At 43.9% G+C, this 25,788-nt stretch overlaps 1 protein-coding gene across 1 annotated transcript in view; it reads left to right on the top strand.

The window, feature by feature from the left end:
- The window catches only part of LOC147727114 (spindle assembly abnormal protein 6 homolog), a 574,453-nt gene that overhangs the window by 268,703 nt on the left and 279,962 nt on the right, over positions 1-25,788 (top strand). The window contains exons 7-9 of the mRNA XM_086961156.1: positions 71-190; positions 8,275-8,466; positions 15,689-15,883. Of these exons, the coding sequence (XP_086817282.1) occupies positions 71-190; positions 8,275-8,466; positions 15,689-15,883 (507 nt within the window). The remainder of the gene's footprint in view (positions 1-70; positions 191-8,274; positions 8,467-15,688; positions 15,884-25,788) is intronic.

Below are 25,788 nucleotides of genomic sequence, written 5' to 3'. Positions count from 1 at the left end.
TCAATAGCATAATAATCTGTCTTTGTATTCTTTAGCGTTTCATTCTTTCTCATTTGTTTTGACATTTTAGGCTCTATCAGAGAAGAGTAAAGAGCTAGAAAAACTACGAAATGAATGGACATCCCAGTCATCTATATTGACAAACAAACATGCACAAGAACTTGCTGCTGAGAGGGCCAAAGCTGTGCAGGTGAGCGAGCGGATCATATTTTGATGTACCTTTTGGGCAAGGGTCATCTTTTGAATCATGACATAAGGCTCTATTTAAGAATCATTTATTTTGAGTCATTTGGGAACAATTTCTGATTAATTCAATCCTAACACTTACATTTGTTTTAGTGGTGGAGTATTTTGTATTGATTGTGAATAGTGCCAATTAACACACATAATGCAACGTAGGTCCCTGTTCGATTAAGAAATTAGACTGCTGCAATTTAATAGTCTCAGTTCTGGACCACTAGAAAGCCTCAAACAATTGCTTTTAAGTCACAATAAGGTTTTTCACATAGTTTTCTGATTTCATTTTTGATGTTGCTACGTATTACATTTTGGCTGGTTTTATTGCACAAAAACAGTTGTATCAACCATATTTCATGGGGATAATGCCTCTAACTTTCTGAAGACATAATTTCCATGAACACACATTATAGGCTGCCTTTCTGTTAGGTTAAATCATAGAAGTTGAAGAATGGCTTTTTTTGGTTCTACCACGAATGCATGGAGGCATCCCTGCTGTAAGGGTAAATAAAAATAGAAATTACTTGGTTCTACAAGGGTAATAAAAATAAATACTGATGGCAGCAGCCATACCTGTTTTCAGTTTAGATCTGGCAAACAATTAGGCAGTATACAAAGAAGGTGCACAAAGTTCCCCTAAGGAGTGGTATTAAAATGGAAGAGTGATATTCCTTCCTCTCTCCAGGTGTGATTGTTTGTGAAAAATCAGGGGCACATGTCCCTTGTTGGAACTGGAGATGCCTCACACAATAGGTTGGTTTAACGGCTACTGTCATATCACCAGCCAATTGCTTCGTGTCATCATCGGCTTTCTGCTCCTACGTCAAGCCGACGCTGCAATGCCTGATGGGTAGCACTGAGTGCTACACTTTGACGGAGATATTTTGTTCCAGGCCGTTTGATTGAGTGAGTGTGACGGGCCCAAGTTGTGAAGTAGTGAGCGTGAGGTGAGGTGTATTAAAAAAGGTTAGTGTAGTCTACTCTAGTCACTTTATTCATGTAGCTAACTACCTTATTTAAAAACGAGAGGGGTCTGGGGACTCAACCGAACTATGGGTGGGAGACCCGTTCAACCCTCATTAGTGCTCAGGTCAACATGTTTCATGCCATAGCGGCAATTCGTCAGGACCTAAAAAGTGCTCATAAACTAGAAAAGAAGCCCTGGTTGGGCTAGGGAGTGTAGCTGATACTACCTGAAGGGTCAGAGACTGGAATAGGAAGAGTTCCTGTGTTGCAATCCGCCCCTCAGTAGCTGTAGACGGTCCCCATCGACTGCTGGGGTGGGACCTGTGCTAACAACTAACAAGCTGTATGGCGTGAGAAAATTGCATCTACACCTACGCCCACCGGACCGGCGCTCAGTCACGAAGCAGCTAGTTGTGAAACAATTAGGCAGCTCACCCCATGTGGATTTCCTAAGCCAAAGAATTGCCAATGAAACAGGAAAACTGCAGTCACCATTTTGAAGTTACCTTCTCATTTACAAACATTTAAAAACACTAACAGAGAATACTTGATCTTAATGTCACTTTTGATCAGTAAGAATTGAAAACCATAATTGAGGACTAAAAGGAAGTTTTGAAAAAACCATATGGGATCTCAGCTTTACCATCCTCAAGGGCCCCTGAATAAACTCTCCCTTATCTATCCGAGGTGATATTCACATCTGGGTAAATGAAACTAACTCTGCTGATTGAAAAAACTAAAATGAATAACTATGAATCCCACCCTTTTTCGTGATAACGTGCTTTTCTGCAGACATTCCTCTGACTCAATTGCTATTTGCCGTTTACCATGATTTAACAAGCTACCCATCTCCTGAGACTGCACTCGGTCTATCAACCCTTACAACAAGGCCAATGATAATCAAAGAAAGGCAACAATCTTGGTTGGCCATTAAAATGGTTTCTTGACCTTTAACTGCAGATCTCATTCTCCATTGTTTACCCTGTGAATATGCCAAGGCGTGCACCTCACCTTTACCTCCTGCATTACGATTTTCTTTCATTCTCCTACCCAAATCTAAACATTGATCTATATCAAAGTCACTATATTTCGGTTACAAAAGTAGCCAAAACAGCACATTAAAAAATCACAAATATACACCCAGCAATCCATTACATTAAAATTGATTATTTATTTTTTTTTAAACACCAGCTAATACCCATCCTTATTATCAAAAAAACCAACCAATGACACAAAGTGCCGTACTCATAGCTAACAGAGCTAATTCGGCCCTCAGTAGTTCCTTACTTCTTCCATGTGAGGTAAAGGCAGATAAAGTGCATGTTTCCCTTCCTCTTGCCTATGAGGTAAATGAAAATAAAGTACAGCTATCAAATTACATAAGATCACATGAGGCCCAAGGTACAATGCCACTATTGAGAACAAATTGAGAAAAAAAGCTAAAACCCACATAGTTGACCCAACATCTTTTAAAAAATGATCAATAATCACAGCAGGTCCCTCAAAGATTGAGATATAACAACCCACCAAAAATGTGCCATCCCATTAAAACACCAATGATTTCCTTCTGCTAATGGCAGATTTGGAAAATGAGCAAACATTAATACAGTAAGAAGGGGAATCAAGGTGCTGCAATTAGGCCAGGGCTAATCAAGAGTTTCTGATGTACCACTCCCTAACATAGGATTTAGGAAACTTTTGCTGAGATCAAGATAAAAATGAAAAGAAAATGCAGAGTCTGTGGATGAGGATTCATTTCATGGATGCATCAGTACTTTAGATGACTCTAAGGGACCGAGGGAAAAGACAAAGTACCATCGCACAAAACCTAACTTCACTTTAATAATCTGACACAGGAACAGTCAATCCATTCCAAATATGGTTCCATGGTTACTGAGATATGCAGCTCCACATACTCCCTAACAGTCAGTTTATTAAGTTCAAGTTGTTATTTGAGAGTTCTCATGCTTGATTTAAATGTTGTTTTCACCCAGGCCAAGTCAGTTTTCGAAATAGCAGCTAGGTTGGAGAAAAAAGGCGGCCATTCCAACTTAATCAGTTCTGTCTTAATATAGTTGAACCAGAGGATTTTCACGCCTTTCTCACATGAGAGACAGTCATTTATAATCTCAATATTTAGGGAAGTATGTGGGTTTGCCCAAATCGAACCCCAGTAGAGTGTTGGGGGAAACTTGATATCTTCGGCATAGTCCCTCCCAGGATCCAGATGCATAACGTAAATAGAACAGGCAGGTGGGACAGCTAGAAATTGCATAAACACCCTGTTTTGCTCACCTTGGAGGGTACTCGTATTGGAATGACTCCAGACTCCTGAGCCATATGTAAGGGCTGGTAGGCATTTACTTCTATAGAACCCCAAGGAAAGGGGGCTTTAGTTTTTTTCACCAATGCGGTTCGCCAAATTAAAAATATACCCCATGAGCTTGCAAAGTTCTGACGCACTTTAGCAATATTGGGTTCTCAATTTCCCCTTGCACACATAACTATGCTCGAATATGAAAAGTCCGGGCCTGGGCAACAGGGTGGACTGGTAAAATAAATCCTGCACCTTTTGTTGCCTAGGCTTGCAGGCCATGATAATGGTTTTTGTTTGATTGGTAACCAAACCTAATGTCCTCATAAAAGGTACAAATTCTTGAAATTAATAATTAAGACCATTAGGGGTTGTTGAGAGTAAAACCTTATCTTCTGCATATAATAAAATGGAGACCTTTTTCCTGCAAATTGGGAGGGCTTTTGAAACTATATTGGAGAGGGCTGTGCCCAGGCTATTAATATATAAAAGAAACAAAAAGGAGCCATGACACAGCCCTGGCACACCCCTCTCCCAAGGTGAAAGCTGCCTGTCTATTGTGTAATGCTCTCAGAAACTGTTCCAAGTCATCCTCCACCCATAGATCTAATAAGATCTCCCATAGTTTGGGTCTGACCACTCTGTCAGGAGAGCACAGGAGAGGTCCATGAAGGCCAGGCAGATGGAGCCCTGTTTGTGAACATATACTCGCTAACCAGTAGATTAATCTTTAAGCATTGCTCCATCATGCCAAGCCCCTCACAATACCTATACTGCACATCCAACAGAATGTCAATCTCCTTTACCCAGTTTAGAAGATGCTCTAGTACAGCTTCCCCACAAGCTTCACAGCAGAATCCAGCAAAGATGCCTGCTGATAGCACCCTAGTGAATGGGACTTACCCTTCTTAAAATCAGCACAATCACAGCAGTGTGCCATTACTGTGGAAATCCCTCCTTGGAAATAGCACTAAAACAATTACACAGCGATGGGGCCCACAGTTCTAGAGATGATTTATACAAGTTCATAGTCACACCATCCAGTCCTGGTGCCTTGTTAGAGGGTCTCTTATTATTGCCTCCTTAACCTTATCTAGGGTAAATTCCAGGAGTAATGGAAAGGCCACCTCCTGCTCAGCATAAACATTAGAAACTGTGGTCAACCCAGGCATCTAACCTGAACGAACAGAAAAAGGCGGAACAAAGATCAAAAATAAGCAGCAAAGAAGCAGAATATAGTTCAGAAAGGAGTAGGAAGAGGCAGAATAGAATGAGCAGCAAGAGGCAGAATAGAGGTCAGAAATGAGCAGAAAGAGGCATAGTAAGGGTCAGAAAGAGGCACGATAAAGAGAGAAATGAGCTCAAAGAGGCAGAATAAATGTCAGAAATAGGCGGCAAGAGGCAGAATAAAGGTGAGAAATAATCAGAAAGAGGCAGAATAACCGTCATAAATGAGATGCAAGAGACAGAATAGACGTCTTAAACAAGCAGGAAGAGGAAGAATAAAGGTCAGCAATGAGCAGAAAGATGCAAAATATAGATCAGAAATGAGTAGAAAGAGGCAAAAATAAAGGCCAGAAACAGGCTGTAAGACACAAAATAAAGATCTGAAACGTGCTGAAAGAGGGACAACAAATGACAGAAATGAGCAGAAAGAGGCAAGGTCAGACACTAGCAGAAAAAGGCAGTATAAAGGCTAGAAACGAGCAGAAAGATGCAAATTGGAGGTCGGAAACGAGCAGCAAGAGGCAGAAAAAGGTCAGAAAAAAGCAGAAAGAGGCAAAATAAAGGTTAGAAATGAGCAGAAAGTGGCAGAATAAGTCCGAAATTAGCAGGAAGAGGCAGAATAAAGGTCAAAATAGAACTTGCTGGAATTGCTGAAATGTCCTAGGTGGCCCCACCCCGTGTTAGAAAAACGGACTCACCTCTGAGAGCTCACTGAGGGGCATAAATGCAAATAGATGCTAGTATTGTAATGACTGAGAAGCTGCACCCGATTCCTGCCACAGCCTGTGAACAAGGGTCGAGTTTGACCCAAAACGCATCAGGCATCGCAACTAATCCAGACATGACGGCAAGATTCACGCGTTAATACAGAGCTTTTGTCCAAGCTTCCTGCTGTTGAGCGCATCCTCAATTCTTTGGACATATATTTATTTTTTTGAGTGTTGTTAGACCCGTGGAGCCCTTGCAGAGCTGCGCTGAGCTCCACGAAGGATCCACAGGTCTCATGAGTGGTAAAAATTATTTTTGCATTTCCGAACACAGTAAACGTGCTTGGACCTCTTTCTTAAAACACATAAGGGGTCAGGAAATCTCTTACCTCACCTCTTTATTTAATATACAAACATATTTTCAGCTCTGTGGAACACTCCCTGTCACATAAAATGGCAGCTGCAACTATTCCTTCAGGTTGTGGCCAACCAATTAGGGCTCTGCTGTGGTGCATGGACCTGCAGGTCCACCACGAGTGGATCTGCAGAGTTTCCGCATCCTTAGATATACAAGTTTGGTTTTTGGTTAATATCTCTAAAACTACTGAACGGATATACAAGAAGTAACAAAAAAAGCATGCTTTCTTGACCAAGAGCTAGCTTTCTGCCAAATCTGGTGTAATGCCAGTCAGCAGTTCGGGCTGTAGACCTATTCAAAATCCCTTTAGGAATTAACAGGGGAAAAATGGGTTGTGGGACCCCCTTTTTTTCTTTACCCCCACTTGACGGATCACCCTGAAATTTATAAAACTATAGCTGAACTAAACATTGTATTAGTTTTGAAAAATGTGTGAAGATTTGTTAAACCGCACCAAACATATTGGCAAATCAAACACTCTTCCTATGAAAACTAGGTCCTAACTATAGCGACCCACTGATGACCGCCAGTAGGATATGGATGTATATATATATATATATATATATATATAAATATATATATAGATATATATATATATATATATATATAAATATATATATAGATATATATATATATAATCTCCTACTGCCGGTCACCAGTAGGTAGCTATAGTTAGGACCAAGTTTTCTATCTTCCTATGTGCCACAAAAGTAGGGGCTTGCCTGTGTAAAAAGTAGATGGACTGTAACTTCTGATCCAGTATTGCTATCAAATTATTCCTTGTGAATACCTTCCCTCTAGATGGTGACTTATTTATTGATAAATACTATGGAGCTATATTATGAATGGAAGTTTTAGACATAATCTAATGTATATAATGAGTATTTATTCCTTTATATCCCAAGGAGAATTTTTTTTCTATATCATATGATATATTGAAGTTATTTATTTCTACATGAATTGATACCATGGTGCATTGGGTGTGCCTGTAGATGACTAATTGGATATATATTTATATATATACATTTCTAATGATTTCTATTTATTCATATTTATTCATGTTCATTATTTTATAAGTCTAATGAAGAGGGATTGATTATAGGCAATTGAGCAGACTCCAAGTGGTTTTAGAAAATCTTTTAGTATCCGTGAATCTAAGTTGGAAATTATTAAACTTGGGCACTTGCCCGAGATAGAGCTTTGCCTATTTAGACCTCTGAGTTCCCATGTCGAAGTTTCGTACACATTGAATTGCGCGCTGATTAGAGTTTAAGACTTCTTCTGTAAATGAGTTTTAGAAAAATATAAAAACTGCAAAAAAATGTACATTCTAAAAAAAACTACATTGTAATTTATGTGAGACAATGAATTTGTTTTGCAAAGAAAATCATGGTGAATAGATGAAGAAAGAATAATTGTAAAAGGAGTTATGTTCTATATCCATGATTTGCTGTCTCTTTAAAACTGATTTGGGTGAGAGGCCAGTGTAACTTTGAAAAACGTGTCAGAGAATAGATATGCTTGAATACAAATTCATGATTTGCTGTGTCTTTAAAACTGATTTGGGCCAGAGGCCAGTGTAACTTTGAAAAGCGCATCACAGAATGGATACGCTTGAATAAAAATATCAGAAAAGCATTACCTTGCCCGGGAGTGCCCATTTCTTCTCTTGTGAGATTTTCAACGGATATATAGTTACTATCTAAATATAATTATTTGGAGTTTGCTGAGTTTCGATAATTGGCCTCCGAGTCTGCAGCCAATGCTTCAAAACCGGTTTTAGTCCTTGAGTTTGGTAAAAGAACAACAAATCGTGTGCATAGAGTAGCGCTTGAAAGTGCTTCGTATACAAGATTGGTGAGTTTGGTAAAGCACTTTCTCAAAGTCACTGATACGGATGTGAAACACACATTGAGTTAACAATGCATCTCTGTTGGACTCCTGAGTAGGCTCTCCTATAATATGTTGAAGAAGTGGTGCAAGTCTATGTAGCAGTACATTGGAAAGCAATCACAAATTCTTAAAATGCATTTCTATTACGCTCGACAACAATATTCAATAGCAATTATGAATAAGATTAAATAAACGTTCCAGATGTTTTTCACCCTAGTGTATTTAGCCCTAATAGAAAGTCACTGGAGCCTCATCACTTACAGAGAAGTTCTTTTTATTTGTTTTTTCTGGTTAGTTCATATTACTTTTTTCTCCCAGTGGTATATTGTACATTGGAGCTATTTTCGCTGATTTTCCATTTATGGGTGGACTTGGGTTTTAATTATTTAAACACGAACTGTGTTGACTGATGTACTTGTGTTCATTGACTGTCTAATGGTAATGATTTTGTCTGTGTCTACCTTGTCATTAACACAGTAATTTGAGTAATGTGCATTATCCTTGTGTTTCAGATTCAAACGCAGTGCCAACTTCAGTATGAAAAACTGAAGAACGACAGGGAGACAGCTAGCAGCAGAACTGCACAGCATTTAGAAGCCAGGATCTCTGAGTTGGAGACTGCCAATAAAGATCTCACAGAGAGGAAATACAAGTCGGAATCCTGCATACGTGAACTGAAAGCCAAACTTTCAGGCCTTGAGGAGGTATTGTCAGACAAGTATGATCTGTACCTTTTACTATCCATTTCTATCCAAAAATTCATCTTCTAATCCATTGTTTTAGCATGGATAAATGGATGGTTCCTGTTGCAGTCATTTTACAGTGTTTGAAACCGTTCTACTTCACTGTCAATTCACCACTACACCAATTGACTTCTCAATTACGTGCGTGTTGCCCCAATCAGCGTTAACTGGCCTGGTCTACCTATGGCAGCAGCAGGATATATCTGAGGAGAGCCTTCGAATGAAGGAGAGCGCATGTGATTGTAGGGACCAGGAGATTTCAGCTGCATGTGAGACAGGATGCCCCCTGAGGTTTGGAAGCATTAATCTAAGGCTGCACGTTGAAGAAACTTACATATGAACAATTATTATGACACTGTTCCAGGCTCTGGCAAGCACTGTCATTGCCACTGATAAGCACAATGCTAGACTCACAAGCATTCTGAAGATCATTTATCAACGTGACAGCAAGTCTGGTCTAAGAAATACTTCTCAAAATTGTTGCTGAAAGCAGTCATGAGAGCAATTGGTCAAAGTTAGTGTGGGTAGTAGGAGCAAGGTGATGGTGTTGTATAGTTTGGTGTTGTGCAGAAGCCTTCTGCTACATCCCAGACTCTACGATTTAAAGGCCAACAAACAGGAACTCTAAAGGCATATTGTTAATCATGATCTCAAGCATGCTGAGTAATGTGATGTGGTAACTGTTGGAGAATTGGGGATGTTGTGGGCGGGTGGTAAGAAGAACAAGCAAGCAAAGAATCTTTATGCAGTGTTCGGAAAGCTCCCCTGGAGTACTTTGTCTGGTATTGAGGGCCAAATCTTCAAACTGACAACAGCAATTAATGAACCCAGTAGACAGCCTGACCAGTATTTCAAACCAACAGGTATATGAAGCGTGAACTGTGGTAGAAATAAATTGGTCAAGAGAGAGGGCCCGATATGCAAACCATTTTGCAGTCTCAGACCCTGCGATCCACAAAAACACAGGATTAGGGAATGTTGGAAGAATTTTCCTTATGTACAAAAGCCATTTTATGAGTTGCGATCTTTTTCCGATTCCTAAAATGGCTTTGTGATCCTTTACGAGTCACAAATTGGATGGTGCATGAAAGGAGCTCTAACCTTTTATGTGCGATTTGTAAAGGGATGTATTAGTGTTTCGTGACTGCAACCACTGCTGAGTTACCAATGGCCAAGTTTAAGTTGTAATGATTTGCAAAGAAGAAAAATTACACCCTTGAGACTGCTTTCCCATTGTGAATCATGTCAGTGGCCTTCGGATGACCACTGCTCCCCGCCTTATGTCTTCCCAAAGGGAGACCTTTTTAAAAAAAAAATGTTTAACACGAGCACTTCGCTCTTTCATGGGCATGGGATGCTTTTAAAACAAAAAATGTTTTCTCTGTTGGAAAGCAAATGCAGAGACACAGGTCTGCAGCTGCTTGCAGGCCTCCATTCCTGCATTGGCAAACATTCATAGGGGATCAGAAATTGGGCCTGCCTAATAAATATCCATTAGGCAGGTTATTTTGCCACCCCTTCAAGCAGCCAATTTGCAATGCAACATATTAGTACCTAGGTCGCACCACAAATATCATTTGCAAACCAGACCTGTGCAAAGAGCATATCTTTGGCTGGCAAATCGGAATAATACATTGGGCCCTTAGCGGCTCATGCATCAATCTAGACACTTGCGATTCCTTAATAGCGACTATTAAGGAATCACTATTAAGGAATTACTATTGCCTATGCATGTAGGTTTCGCTTAAATATTAGTGATTCCTACACAATCCTTAATGGCGAATCGCAAATTGCGATTCACAATTAAGGAAGGGCTACTCAGTCATTCATATGGGCCTAGAGGCCGATTGGAATGAATGGAATGGCATTTGGTACTATGCAATTTGCAAGAGTGATATGGGGCCGAAAGGCCACCCTGATACACCCCAATACAGTAAAGTGTGCACATGTGGCGCACATACATGTCCTAAGAGCATGTGCGTACACCACATGGCACATAGAAAAAAGCACTTTTTTTGAGCATTTTTCCAAGGATTTGCTAATTACCACCAACTTGAAGTTGGTGGTAATTTGCGAATCCTTAAAGCAGGGTCACAATTTTTTCATGCTTGCTGCATTGCATTTATGAAATCGCAAAATTCGATTCCTTAAAGGCATTTGCAAAATAGGTAATCGCAATTTATGCGATTACCTATTTTGCAATTTGCTTAGGCTTGATGCACCCCAAATTGTTCAATATTGGTCGCAAACGGGCTGATTCTGAGAATAGGCCCGTTTGCGACCAGTATTTTGCTTGATACATGTGCCCCATAGTTTCTTATTTTACAGTGGAAAGACTCATAGCTGTGATCAGTGATTTGCCTCATAGGGTGCAGTTTGCCATTAGACAATCATGTAGCATGCGCGGTAGTAGCAATACATGCCCTGCATATTCCTGCCATTTAGTGTTGGGCTTGAACTGTTGCATCTTGTTTTTCTTTGAAAGAGTCTTTTTAGCCACGAGGTCTTGATGACTTCTCCTCTGGTCATGAACATGCATGGGCACCAACTCCACTGTTAGATTTTTCTGCACAATGGGTGAGAGAAGGTATGGCGTAGTGACTAGAGTGAGATACTGCCCATGTTTGAAGTGAAAGCAATTCTGAAGGGTGAAGAGATCTGTAGCTGACTTCTGGGGAGGAGTGGTGGGCGCATGTGAATCTACAGCACTACATGAGACAAATAGATGCTTACAGGGTAAGTAATGTAATCTGTTCATAACATGTGCGGCTATAAATGCTTATATTTAGCATCTTCAATCAATCAATCAATCAAAGACATTTGTAGAGCGCACTACTTACCCGGAGGGTCTCAAGGCGCTTGGGGGGGCGGAGGGGGGCTGCTACTGCTCGAACAGCCAGGTCTTGAGCTTCTTCCTGAAGGAGAGGTGGTCTTGGGTCAGGCGCAGGTCGGGAGGGAGGGAGTTCCAGGTCTTGGCGGCCAGGTAGGAGAAGGACCTTCCTCCTGTTGTCGCTCTTCGGATGCAGGGGACGGCGGCGAGGGCGTGGTTGGTCGATCGGAGGTGGCGTTTGGGAGCGTAGAAGTTGAGGCGGTTGTTGAGGTAGCTCGGGCCTTGGTCGTGTAGGGCTTTGTGTGCGTGGGTGAGGAGACGGAAGGTGATTCTCTTGTTGACGGGGAGCCAGTGCAGGTCTCTCAGATGTCCGGAGATGTGGCTGCGTCGGGGGATGTCGAGGATGAGTCTGGCTGAGGCGTTCTGGATCCGCTGGAGTCTCTTCGGGAGCTTGGTGGTGGTTCCGGCGTAAAGGGCGTTGCCGTAGTCCAGTCGGCTGGTGACGAGGGCCTGGGTGACCGTCTTCCTGGTCTCAGTGGGGATCCACCGGAAGATCTTCCGTAGCATGCGCAGGATGTTAAAACAGGACGCGGAGACGGCGTTGACTTGTCTGGTCATGGAGAGGGAGGAGTCCAGGATGAAGCCCAGGTTGCGTGCGTGGTCTGTCGGTTTGGGTGCGGTGCCCAGGGTGGGGGGCCACCAGGAGTCGTCCCAGGCGGAGGGCGAGGAGCCTAGGATGAGGACTTCCGTCTTGTCTGAGTTCAGTTTCAGGCGGCTGGTTGTCATCCACTCGGCTACGTCTTTCATCCCTTCGTGAAGGTTGGCTCTGGCGGTGGCGTGGTCGTTGGTGAGGGAGAGAATCAGCTGGGTATAGTCAGCGTAGGAGATGATGTTGAGGTTGTGTTGGCGTGCGATGGCCGCGAGGGGGCTCATGTAGACGTTGAAGAGGGTGGGGCTCAGCGAGGATCCTTGAGGGACGCCGCAGATGACTTTGGTGGCCTCTGACTTGTACGGTGGTAGACGGACTCTCTGTGTTCTTCCGTCGAGGAAGGAGATGATCCATTCCAGTGCCTTCTCCTGGATTCCGACGTTGCTGAGGCGCTGCGCTAGGGTGCGGTGGCAAACAGTGTCGAATGCCGCGGAGAGGTCTAGGAGGATGAGGGCCGCTGTTTCTCCGTTGTCCATCAGGGCTCGGATGTCATCGGTGGCAGCGATGAGGGTGGTCTCGGTGCTGTGGTTGGCTCGGAAGCCAGACTGTGAGGGGTTGAGGGATCCATTCGTCTCGAGGAAGGCGGCCAGCTGTTTGTTGACGGTCTTCTCGATGACTTTGGCTGGAAACGGGAGGAGCAAGATGGGGCGGTAATTCTTGAGTTTGGTGGGGTCCGCTGTAGGTTTCTTGAGTAGGGCGCTGAGTTCGGCGTGCTTCCAGCTCTCCGGGAAGGTGGCGGTGTCGAAAGAGGTGTTGATGATGTCCCGCAGGTGGGGTGCGATGACAGCGTCGGCCTTGTTGAAGACGTGGTGAGGGCAGGGGTTGGTTGGAGATCTGGAGTGGATGGAGTTCATCATGCGGACGGTGTCTTCGGTGCTGATCGGAGTCCAGGCGTGGAGGGTGGTGGTGGGGGGCGGTGGTTCGGTCGTGGCGTGCGTCGGTTGAGTGCTGAAGCTGTTGTGTATGTCCGCGATCTTGTTGTGGAAGTAGGAGGCGAGGGAGTTGCAGAGGTCTTGCGATGGGGTGATGTCGTTGTTTCCGGCGTTGGGGTTGGAGAGCTCTTTCACGATGTTGAAGAGTTCCTTGCAGTTGTGTGCGTTGTTGTCCAGCCGGACCTTGAATGCAGTTTTCTTGGTGGCGCGGATCAGTTGGTGGTGCTTCCGGGTGGCAAGCTTGAGGGTGGTCATGTTGTCCGGAGTTGGTTCCCTTCTCCAGGCTTTCTCGAGGGCTCGGCAGTTCTTCTTGGAGCTCTTGAGTTCGTCGGTGAACCATGGGGCCTTCTTGCTGCCGGGTCTGCTCGGCGGGGTCCTCAGTGGGGTGAGTTTGTCCGCGCAGTTGCTCATCCACTCCGTGAGGTTGTCGGCGGCCTGGCTGGGGTTCGCTGAGCTGGCGGGAGGGTGCTGGCTCAGGGAAGCGGCGAGCTGGTCGGCTGTGATCTTGTTCCAGCCTCTTCGAGCAACCTGTTGCTGGTGGTGGTGGATCGTCGTTCTTTTGAAGGTGAAGTGGACGCAGCTGTGGTCCGTCCAGTGGAGTCCGGTGGCGTGGCTGAAGGCGATGTCTTTGCTGGATGAGAAGACGGCGGCGTCGAGTGTGTGTCCAGCGAGGTGGGTGGGGGTGGACACCAGCTGCTTGAGACCGAGGTTGGCGAGGTTGTCGAGCAGGGTGATGGTGTTGCGGTCGTTGTCGTTCTCCAGGTGGAAGTTGATGTCCCCCTAGTCAGCGGAGGGGAGGGCATGCGGGCTGATGAAGTCGGCGATGTCCTCGCTGAATTGTGTGCGTGGTCCCGGGGGTCGGTAGATCAGGGTGCCTCTGAGGGTGGTTTTGGGGTCCGTGTGGATCTGGAAGTGCAGGTGTTCGGCGGTTGTCAGGGTGTCGTCGGTGTTGGTCTTGATGCGGATGGTGTCCCTGTAGATGATGGCGATGCCTCCTTCAGTCTGGTTGTCGCGGTCTCTTCGGGTGATCTTGTAGCCCTCTGGGATGGCGATGGCGGGCGCTGAGGAGTCGTTCATCCAGGTTTCCGTGAGGAAGGCGACGTCAGGGGCTGTGGTGTCGAGGAGGTTCCAGAGTTCGATGGCGTGTCTGTGGACGGAGCGGGTGTTGAGGAGGATGCACTTCAGGTGGTTGCTGCTGGTGTTCGGCTTGGCGGGTGTTGGTGCGGGACAGGTCCGGATGCAGGTGAACTTGCAGGCGTGGCAGCTGAAGGGTCCGTGGGTTCGTCTCGGGGTGGCTCGGTAGCATCCCGGGATTCGGCCGGTGTTGAGAGCGTTGAGGGTGGCGGCGTCGTAGGTCCGGCGGGTGGGCTGGTGTCTGCGCGGCCCAGGGGTCCTGGCACTGGGCGCGGTCCAGGCGCGGACCGGCGCAGACGGGCTTGCCTTTGGCGCGCCTTCGGCGCACAATCGACGCTCCCGCTGCGCGCGTCCGCTGCGCAGTCGCTCCGGGGGCCTCATAAGAAGGGAGCCGGTAGGGAGGGTCTGCGGGGAGGTGGGAGCGGGCTGACCAATCGGCTGGCGGGGGGGTGGGGCCGCAGGCTGGCAGCAGCGGGAAAATGGAAGTCGGGCTTGGTGGGTGGCCCTGCGGCGGCTGGGGCAGCGGCGGTAAAAACTGGAAGGCAGAGGCTTGGAGGGTCGCCCTGCGGCGGCTGGGGCAGCGGCGGTAGAAACTGGAAGGCAGAGGCTTGGAGGGCGGCCCTGCGGCGGCTGGGGCAGCGGCAGTGAAAACAGGTAGGCAGCGGGCAGCAGGTAGGCAGAGGGGGCGACCAGGCCGGAGGCGCAGTGGTCTTCTGTAAAGCTTCTCTCCCTTAAGAGGTGGGTAACGAGTGGCACATGCAGAGGTTTGAAACAGAGGTCTGATGACAGTTTAACCTACTCTAGCTTGTTGACATGCAAGAAAATCCACGATGCAATGCTTTGTGAAAGTGTGTAGAGTGAACCATGTGGCAGCATTGCAGATTTGTGCTGTAGATATGTTCCCAAGAAAAACCATATATGTGCCCATCGTGCGGGTGGGTTGTGGCCTGGGGTGGGTTAGCTACCTTAGGCGTGTTTTGCAATTTATGATGCTGTGCAAAAGCAACAAAAAAGCTTGGTCCTGTCTATATAATATGAGAGCAAGCTTAACATTAAGTGTATTACCGAGTCAGGCCTTGGAAAAAAGACAGAGAGACAGTCTGCAGCACTACATGCAATAAACACATGCTTACATTGTAAGTAACAATTGGTTCACAGTCATGGCAGTGATTATGTGAATCTGTTTTAACATTTAAATATATTAAGCCAGAAAATACGTGGATGTACATCAAGGTTAAACCTGGACAAAGGAAACCTCGACTTAGCCGTAGATTTAATTGAGGGGGGGGGGGGGCAAAAGTAGGCTACATTACAAAATAAGCAAATCAGATTATCCTGGTAAGGATAAGCAGTCATCTCATACTAGAAAAATAGACTGTCTGAAAATAAAAGAGAATTCTTTTGTCTGTTTAAGTGAATATGGCACTCGTTGAACGGTACAGGTATTACAGAATTAGAATAGTCTCAGTTTACTCTCATTGTCATTTTTCGTTAGGCACGTCTTATTCTTTTGGTGCTCAAAATGATGTTTTGTAATATACAAACATAATAGTGTTTACCTCTATTTCTGTATTACAGGACTACCAAAGAACAAAACAAGAAGTGAATTCACTTAGAAGAGAAAATTCAACCCTAGACAGCGAGTGTCACGAGAAAGAGAAACTTGTTAATCAGTTAACGACACGGACTGCTGTACTGGAACAAGAACTTAAAGATAAAGAGCAAGCTGTAATAAGAACAACAAATATATGCGAAAGTGCACAAGAACACAAGGTTTGCATAATGTTCTAGCAGGCTGTTAATATAAGCAAAATATAAATAGATTCAAAGAAAAATGAACACATCCCTATTAATGATTGATGTGTGCATGTTTGTCAGATATCTATATTTTGGTTTCTCACTAAAAGATTGGGCAGGCCAGACTGACAAGTGCTTCATTGCTTAAAACCTACGCACTCTGCCAAATGTCTTTTTGTAAAAGCCTGTCTTAAATGATTGCGAATTGTTTTCTCAGGCAGAGTTTCTGACATTTTTTCAACGGCATTCTTATAGAAACTCGTAATTTTCTCCCTTACATTTCTAACTGGGTGGAACTTCGTCAACAAGAAGGAAGAGACAGCAGCTCGCTCAAAATTTGGACAGACAGTAATACTCTTTCTGATACTTCTATCCAAAATTTGCTACACTTTGCCACATTTTCCTACTCAGAGTTGCGACCTAGTTCAGGTCTACAAAACAAAATGTATTAAATTATTAATTCAATACATTCTATAGTTCAACAGCAATAGACATATGAAGTGACGCTTTACATGCGAACCAATGATGATAATCCACTGAAGGTTACATCCTGGGATGGAATAATGAAAGGTAAATATTAAAATACTGCACATTAATTTTCTGACAGAAGGATAAATGAGAGGCAAGTGAATCCAAACATCCCAGGATTTAGGAGACAAATAAATAGGTTGTAGCAGAGGTCAAAATCTCAGAATGTTCTTGAGTAGCTGAGTTTTGAGTTGTTTCCTGATTAGTAAAGGAGGAGTCTGGCTCCTTATAGATACTGACACTGAGTTCCATGTTGCTACAGTAGCTCCAGAGAAAGATTGCTTGCTGAATATGTCAGTCTTACATGTTTGTACTTCCAAGAGAATAGAATCTTTGCTTCCCAACCCTCTGAAGCCTCCAGAACTGGTGAATCATTTGTCAAAGGAAGGTATGTGTTGTGCAGTGTCTGACTGACATTGGTAATTAGGGAAGGCTTGGTAAAATAAGTATGATGTGGTTATAATATTTTCTGCTGCATGAATTGGCCCTGCAGCAGAATGTAAAGCTTCTCTCCCTTGGGTACACAAGAGAAGGTCGCACCTGCCTAACTTGCATTACCTGACATCAAGCCTGGATGCGACAAGGACATGGATTGCTATTTTGTTCAGTGGTGATAAGATATCAAATGTATTGTGGCAGTTGAGGTGGGGAAGTGATGGCTTTGTTATGTTGTTGATGCGAGCATGAACCAGTCATGAAACTTAGATTTAGTTCATATGACTGCATAAGGGGGGAATCTACTTAGATCAATGTAATTAGAAGGGCTGGGTCCGTTTTTTTGCTGGTTTGGATAGTAGCAGACAGTCTGTCTTCTCAAGAATCCTGAAGAGATAGTTATTTTAAGTTAGTTTTGTTGCAGGCGAGATAGACAATTTCTAAGGACGAGGATGTCATGTATGTTTGATGGTTTTTGGAACAGTTATCAGCATATCTTTGTAATTGACTCCAGAATCTCTCATGATCTGTGCAAGATGTTGAATTATTTGAGTTCTGAGATTGAGCCTTTTGGGAGCAACTTTTTTTTCTTTTTTCACTTATGTGGTTATAAAAAAATATTTTCATATGCAGCCACTCTGGTTAATTCAATCAGTCACTCTTTTAACGCCTGGGCCGTGCTTTTTCTTCAGTGTCGTAAAATGCAAGTTTTTGTAACTGCCATCAATGTGACAAACCACCTTCATCTATGATTGGACATTTCTACTATGTCCGACAAGTTATAGAATATGACCACTCCGGCTGAGAGTGTAATTGCTTGTCATGCTATAGATGTTTAAGTGGCCTACATGACCTTTAAATGTGGCTCCCGAGCATTATAATGCCAAAAATGTGAATAATGCCATGCCACAACTGCTTGCATCGCCATCATTCTGAGGGGTACAGGAGTCTTGCTCTAGCACGAAACAGAATAGAAGTGGGGAGGTGGGCACTCTTATCCTGTCTAATGCCTTATTTGATCAGAATGAGGTATGACAAAGTCACTGAAATTTACTTGAGCAACCATTTGATTGTAGATGTGAAGGCTTGACCTAGGCTGATTCTATTTAGTGTCTGAAATATAAATCTTCCATTCAACAAGGTTGAATTACTTTTTGGCCTCAGGTGGACATGTAATACATCAATTTTTGTATCCTTTGAGTTCCATAGTGGGTTCACTGGTGTTCTCATTATATTTCTAGAGATATCATTGTTACGCAAATCATTTGTGGGAGTAGTGTATAAAAGAGGAGATAACTTTGGGGCAAGATAAGGTTATACCTCATGTATTCCTGTGCTTCATTCTCTTCTCTGGGGAGAAGAATTATAACAGCCCAGCTGCATATGTGTCTTAGTGACATAGTCATCTCTGCTTCTTTTAAAATGACTTGTAAAATTCCCCTGAGAATCCATCTTACATACAGGATCTGGAGGTCAGGAATGGTCTTTTGAACCCCATCCATTGTAATCTTACCATCTATTATTATTCTACCCCAGTCATTTAAGTTGGGTATTTCAAGGAAGTTGAAGACAATTTTCCTTTTCTATTTTTAACTTAGCCTCATCAGAATTCCAGAGTTTTTCATGGAAAGTATTAAAGGCTCAGTGATTTCTGCTGGGTGTGCCACCAAGTGTCCTGTTTCATCTTGGCTCATGGCAATGGCTAATTGTTCCTCCCATGGACATATAGGAGGGATAGTTGTCTCCTGTTGGTCGGATTTGTGTAGAGGTTTCTAGGCTAGCTTGGTCAGATAAGCATTTCATGTTGGTGATTGGTGGAGTCACACACATTAATACTAGTCCCCTCCAGGTTATCTTACTTGCTGACATTAATACCTTAATACCATATGTACAAAACTAAATTGAGATTTAGTAACGTATTACTGAATTGCAATTTAGGTTTGCAGCCAAATTCTAATAGGGCAATTGGAAGTGACATGTTTATGGGTTTCTTTCCAAATACTGAACCGGATTGCTATGTGTTAATGTTTTGAGGCCAATCTCCGACCACAATACATTAATCGTTTGCTACCTCCTCAAAGCAGGTGGCATGCCATGCTCAATGGACCCCTGCCTATCTCTTATTTAAAATTAAACTTATACTTTACTTTTTTTAAAACCCATCCAATTTTCTTTAAAAGAAAGCAGGTTGTATTTTTTTAACTACGTTGTTTAAAAGCAATCACTGACATGGGGGTATGCTGATCTCAGTTTAAATATACACTTGGCGGTGCCTCAGAATCTGTATATATATATATATATATCCAACCAAAAAAGTCGCCTGCTGTAGAAGACACCACTTCACTGGTGAGTATTGCCACAGTTTGTTTATTCAGGAAACAGCAGCCTTCAGGCAATGCAGTGCACAAATAACATAGTCCAACCCAACGCGTTTCGCTGTAGCTTCATCTGGGGCATCGGACTTGAGTGTAACGGCAGTCTGTTTAAGGCGGGAACTCCTTTCATTCAGTTTATCTGCCTCGGGGGCGTGGCACGCACCCCGTGGCCAGCTGGTATTTTGAGTCCCACGTACTCCTCATGTGATTTCATCTGCCATTAGTTCACAAATAATGAAAAGTATATTCGAGTGGATCGTGACTGGAAATGCTTTCTATGCCACTGGAAACTTCACACAAATAAACGGCATCAGTGTTCCTTAAGCTGATCCGCCGGTTGACAGAGCAGCAGGGGCGCAGAAACTGCACCTGGGCGTCTTCCGCGGCTCAGGCAAGCCGCATTACATCCAACCAAAAAAGTCGCCTGCTGTAGAAGACACCACTTCACTGGTGAGTATTGCCACAGTTTGTTTATTCAGGAAACAGCAGCCTTCAGGCAATGCAGTGCACAAATAACATAGTCCAACCCAACGCGTTTCGCTGTAGTTTCATCTGGGGCATCGGACTTGAGCGTAACGGCAGTCTGTTTAAGGCGGGAACTCCTTTCAGTTTATCTGCCTCGGGGGCGTGGCACGCACCCCGTGGCCAGCTGGTATTTTGAGTCCCACGTACTCCTCATGTGATTTCATCTGCTATTAGTTCACAAATAATGAAAAGTATATCCGAGTGGATCGTGACTGGAAATGCTTTCTATGCCACTGGAAACTTCACACAAATAAACGGCATCAGTGTTCCTTAAGCTGATCCGCCGGTTGACAGAGCAGCAGGGGCGCAGAAACTGCACCTGGGCGTCTTCCGCGGCTCAGGCAAGCCGCATTACATCCAACCAAAAATGTCGCCTGCTGTAGAAGACACCACTTCACTGGTGAGTATTGCCACAGTTTGTTTATTCAGGAAACAGCAGCCTTCAGGCAATGCAGTGCACAAATAACATAGTCCAACCCAACGCGTTTCGCTGTAGCTTCATCTGGGGCATCGGACTTGAGCGTAACAGCAGTCTGTTTAAGGCGGGAACTCCTTTCATTCAGTTTATCTGCCTCGGGGGCGTGGCACGCACCCCGTGGCCAGCTGGTATTTTGAGTCCCACGTACTGCTCATGTGATTTCATCTGCCATTAGTTCACAAATAATGAAAAGTATATCCGAGTGGATCGTGACTGGAAATGCTTTCTATGCCACTGGAAACTTCACACAAATAAACGGCATCCGTGTTCCTTAAGCTGATCCGCCGGTTGACAGAGCAGCAGGGGCGCAGAAACTGCACCTGGGCGTCTTCCGCGGCTCAGGCAAGCCGCATTACATCCAACCAAAAAAGTCGCCTGCTGTAGAAGACACCACTTCACTGGTGAGTATTGCCACAGTTTGTTTATTTAGGAAACAGCAGCCTTCAGGCAATGCAGTGCACAAATAACATAGTCCAACCCAACGCGTTTCGCTGTAGCTTCATCTGGGGCATCGGACTTGAGCGTAACGGCAGTCTGTTTAAGGCAGGAACTCCTTTCATTCAGTTTATCTGCCTCGGGGGCGTGGTACGCACCCCGTGGCCAGCTGGTATTTTGAGTCCCACGTACTCCTCATGTGATTTCATCTGCCATTAGTTCACAAATAATGAAAAGTATATCCGAGTGGATCGTGACTGGAAATGCTTTCTATGCCACTGGAAACTTCACACAAATAAACGGCATCAGTGTTCCTTAAGCTGATCCGCCGGTTGACAGAGCAGCAGGGGCGCAGAAACTGCACCTGGGCGTCTTCCGCGGCTCAGGCAAGCCGCATTACATCCAACCAAAAAAGTCGCCTGCTGTAGAAGACACCACTTCACTGGTGAGTATTGCCACAGTTTGTTTATTCAGGAAACAGCAGCCTTCAGGCAATGCAGTGCACAAATAACATAGTCCAACCCAACGCGTTTCGCTGTAGCTTCATCTGGGGCATCGGACTTGAGCGTAACGGCAGTCTGTTTAAGGCGGGAACTCCTTTCATTCAGTTTATCTGCCTCGGGGGCGTGGCACGCACCCCGTGGCCAGCTGGTATTTTGAGTCCCACGTACTCCTCATGTGATTTCATCTGCCATTAGTTCACAAATAATGAAAAGTATATCCGAGTGGATCGTGACTGGAAATGCCAGCTGGCCACGGGGTGCGTGCCACGCCCCCGAGGCAGATAAACTGAATGAAAGGAGTTCCCGCCTTAAACAGACTGCCGTTGCGCTCAAGTCCGATGCCCCAGATGAAGCTACAGCGAAACGCGTTGGGTTGGACTATGTTATTTGTGCACTGCATTGCCTGAAGGCTGCTGTTTCCTGTATAAACAAACTGTGGCAATACTCACCAGTGAAGTGGTGTCTTCTACAGCAGGCGACTTTTTTGGTTGGATGTAATGCGGCTTGCCTGAGCCGCGGAAGACGCCCAGGTGCAGTTTCTGCGCCCCTGCTGCTCTGTCAACCGGCGGATCAGCTTAAGGAACACTGATGCCGTTTATTTGTGTGAAGTTTCCAGTGGCATAGAAAGCATTTCCAGTCACGATCCACTCGGATATACTTTTCATTATTTGTGAACTAATGGCAGATGAAATCACATGAGAAGTACGTGGGACTCAGAATACCAGCTGGCCACGGGGTGCGTGCCACGCCCCCGAGGCAGATAAACTGAATGAAAGGAGTTCCCGCCTTAAACAGACTGCCGTTACGCTCAAGTCCGATGCCCCAGATGAAGCTACAGCGAAACGCGTTGGGTTGGACTATGTTATTTGTGCATTGCATTGCCTGAAGGCTTCTGTTTCCTGAATAAACAAACTGTGGCAATACTCACCAGTGAAGTGGTGTCTTCTACAGCAGGCGACTTTTTTGGTTGGATGTAATGCGGCTTGCCTGAGCCGCGGAAGACGCCCAGGTGCAGTTTCTGCGCCCCTGCTGCTCTGTCAACCGGCGGATCAGCTTAAGGAACACTGATGCCGTTTATTTGTGTGAAGTTTCCAGTGGCATAGAAAGCATTTCCAGTCACGATCCACTCGGATATACTTTTCATTATTTGTGAACTAATGGCAGATGAAATCACATGAGTACGTGGGACTCAAAATACCAGCTGGCCACGGGGTGCGTGCCACGCCCCCGAGGCAGATAAACTGAATGAAAGGAGTTCCCGCCTTAAACAGACTGCCGTTACGCTCAAGTCCGATGCCCCAGATGAAGCTACAGCGAAACGCGTTGGGTTGGACTATGTTATTTGTGCACTGCATTGCCTGAAGGCTGCTGTTTCCTGAATAAACAAACTGTGGCAATACTCACCAGTGAAGTGGTGTCTTCTACAGCAGGCGACTTTTTTGGTTGGATATATATATATATATATATATATATATATATATATATATATATATATATATGTATATATATATATATATATATATATAAAATCAGTTTTGCCTTAAGCTTGGAGATACACTCGATATTCAAGCTAACTTTATTGGCATTGGGTGAAACACATCCGGTGAATTCACTTAATTTAAATAGCTTTCAATTCCGCGTTTCGGGCAATCAAAGCCCTTGTTCACAGATAAGTTATTGTGGCAATTTTCATAGTTCATTAAAAAAAAAATATTGTGCCAAGTGGTCCCTCCAATGAGGTTTACAAGGCATTATGGATGTGAAATTTCTGCAAGTTCCGTCTTAATTACAAATAATCATACTCACCCCAAAGTGGGCTTTGAATCCAATCGTATATTACAAATATTGCCGATGTCCAGCTTCAATGCTCCGTGAGTAGCAAACCCATGTACCAGGCTACCACAGACCCAGCACAATTACGGTGGTGAGTCTCCATGAAGAGGCAGCCGTTAATAATCACCATCAGTTTTGCCTTAAGCTTGGAGACGCACTTGTGATCCAAGCTAACTTAATTGGCATCAGGTGAAACACATCCAGTGAATTCATTCAATTTAAATAACTTTTCAATTCCTGACGCGTTTCGGGCTATCAAAGCCCTTGTTCACAGGGAAATGATTGTGGCAATTTTCATAGCAACATTGCAGAGTTTATTCAATAAAGAACAAAATATTGCCCCAAGTGGTCCCTCCAGTTAGGTTTACAAGGCATTATGGATGCAATTGTTATGCAAGTCCACTCTTAATGCCAAAATCACCATCCTCGCATCATAGTGGGTTTTGAATCCAACCGTATATTCCAAATATTGCAGTTGTCCAGCTTGAATGCTCCATGAATAGCAAACCCATGTCCCAGGCTACCACAGACCCCGTACAATATTCGTTTTCAAAAATATTTCACTGGGAAAGTAACAAAAATTATATTTAACAACCAACTATTTGGTAAAGGGTCCAAAAATCTACCCTAGCAGATTGTGCAGTGACTTCCAACAACCCACCACTTAGCCAAAACATACTACACTTAAGAATTGTAAGACAACAACCTACTACATGAGTGTTCACGCAGTGCTCGTAAAAGTTAGATGACAATTAAACAATGTACAATATATAGCACAACAAAGAGAGCTTGTAAACTATTATGTTCAAAGTTATTAAGAAAAGGGGCCAATTTGTCAACTCATCATTTTGCTTTGTAAAAGTCAATCTACATTAAGCGCATACTTTATTTCATTGTCAACGTTTTGAACCGTATGCTTAGAAATAGGGTCTTCCGCAGGACGGCAATGAAAAGATAACCCTTCAAAAGCAACTTAATGGTGAACAGAGGTTCTAGTTTAGGCCATTTGTCCTGGTAGGTATGCGGTAGAGGAACCTTCCCCTGTAGTGGTGTGTGGGTCAATAGACTTCAAAGATGCACTGTGTTCAAGCTTGTGATTAATGGAGAAGTTGTTGTACGTCACTACACAATCTAACACACTAAATTGTTGTTAAACATCCTCTTTTTTTTAAACTTTTTCGGCATAATCATTCTGGAATTACATATGGTCAGCTGGACTCAGTAGGCCACAATTCCTTGTGTGTTGCAATTAGCAATGTGCCTCATTGATATTCATGAGGTACATTCAATTGTGACACACTGGAAATAGGTCATTTTTTAACCAACTTTTGCATAGGATAGTTTCAAATTACGACACAGGCTGCAAAAATACTGGTTGCATATTGCAACCAGTATTTTGCGAACAGTTAATAGTACATCAGGCCCATGATGCTGGCTGGAAAGATTCCAAAAATGGCTGGTTCTAAAAACACTGTGATCTTGCTGTCAGCCATAACTGTCACGATAGCTGGGTTTAAAAGACCATATTTGATATTTCCATTTACATGGACTAGTGCACAGAACCAGGAGTTTCATCCTTGTAGTATTAGTGTTTTAGGATTAATAAGCTCAAATGTGAATGGTCTGTCTATGGAGTACGGATGGACCTACATGTTTCTTAGGTGGGTGAAGGATTGTCCATGGATGTTGATGACACAACAGATATGCAATCAGAGTCCATAGTCTCTCTGGGTTAAGTTGCCTGAATGTCTAAATTATAGTCACCCTTTGGAATTCAAGTAGTTCTGCATATTGTACATTTAGACTGGAATAATGTTCTGCAGAAGGATGAAATATATAATCTTAGATGGCTCAGGGAAGCCATAAATGTCCAGGGTGTCTCTTTGTGAGCAATCTTCATGGACTAGGACTTTCTGTTTAAGATGCCATATTTCAGTGCCCCAATTTGGCAGATCATCATCAAGCCACTTGTTAGTGGTAGAAAAAGAAAGCTCTGACTACATCAAAGTAATTTCAGACAACATTTAAGTTGATGTTATATCACATTTGCCCATCTTTGTGCCAATAGTGGAGACTTGTTTCATTTTTTGATCAAGCATTACTTCAGGCATTTTGGTTTGTTGCAGGCGAGAGCTCAGTTTATATCCCAGCAGTGCTTCAAAGAAGAGGTATTGCCTGGCATAGGTATTGCCTCGATGAATTTGTGGGTGTAAATAAGTAGTAAGAATATCGGGTTAGCAGGTAACAGGCCTCTATATTGAATCAAGACTGTGCTTAGTGGTGGCGGAGTTGCTTGGTAGTAAGAGGGATATGGCTTGTACATGGGAAGCAGTTTTGCATGAATATATGCTCCTCAACTGAAGTGAGAAATTAAGGTATTAGTGTGATTTTTGTCAGTGTGTGTGTGTCTGAAGTTTACAAACAAGTTATGTATGTAAGATTTAGTAACCAATGTTCACCAGGCACTTTGACATGTCCGGAAGAGTAACCTTGTGACTTGACAAAGAGAGTACCTATTGTTGTCACGAGGTTGCCTTAATGCAGTCTTCCCTACGTTCTACAATTCATAGCCCAGGTATAGCAGGTCTGGAGTTCCAAGCAAAACAGAGATGGAACCGAGGTGCCACCCCTCCAGGTGAACATACAAGGGGGTACGGCAGATTTTAATGTTGCTGATGTCTATGTCCATACTGGAGTTCCAAGATAGTTCTCCCTACCTACAGAGAACGCTTTTTAGTCATCGATATGTCTTCAAAACTCAAGTTCCCT

Source organism: Lissotriton vulgaris, chromosome 3_1, assembly GCF_964263255.1.
Source record: "Lissotriton vulgaris chromosome 3_1, aLisVul1.2, whole genome shotgun sequence".
Classification (NCBI taxonomy): domain Eukaryota; kingdom Metazoa; phylum Chordata; class Amphibia; order Caudata; family Salamandridae; genus Lissotriton; species Lissotriton vulgaris.
This window is presented reverse-complemented; position numbering and strand designations above follow the sequence as displayed.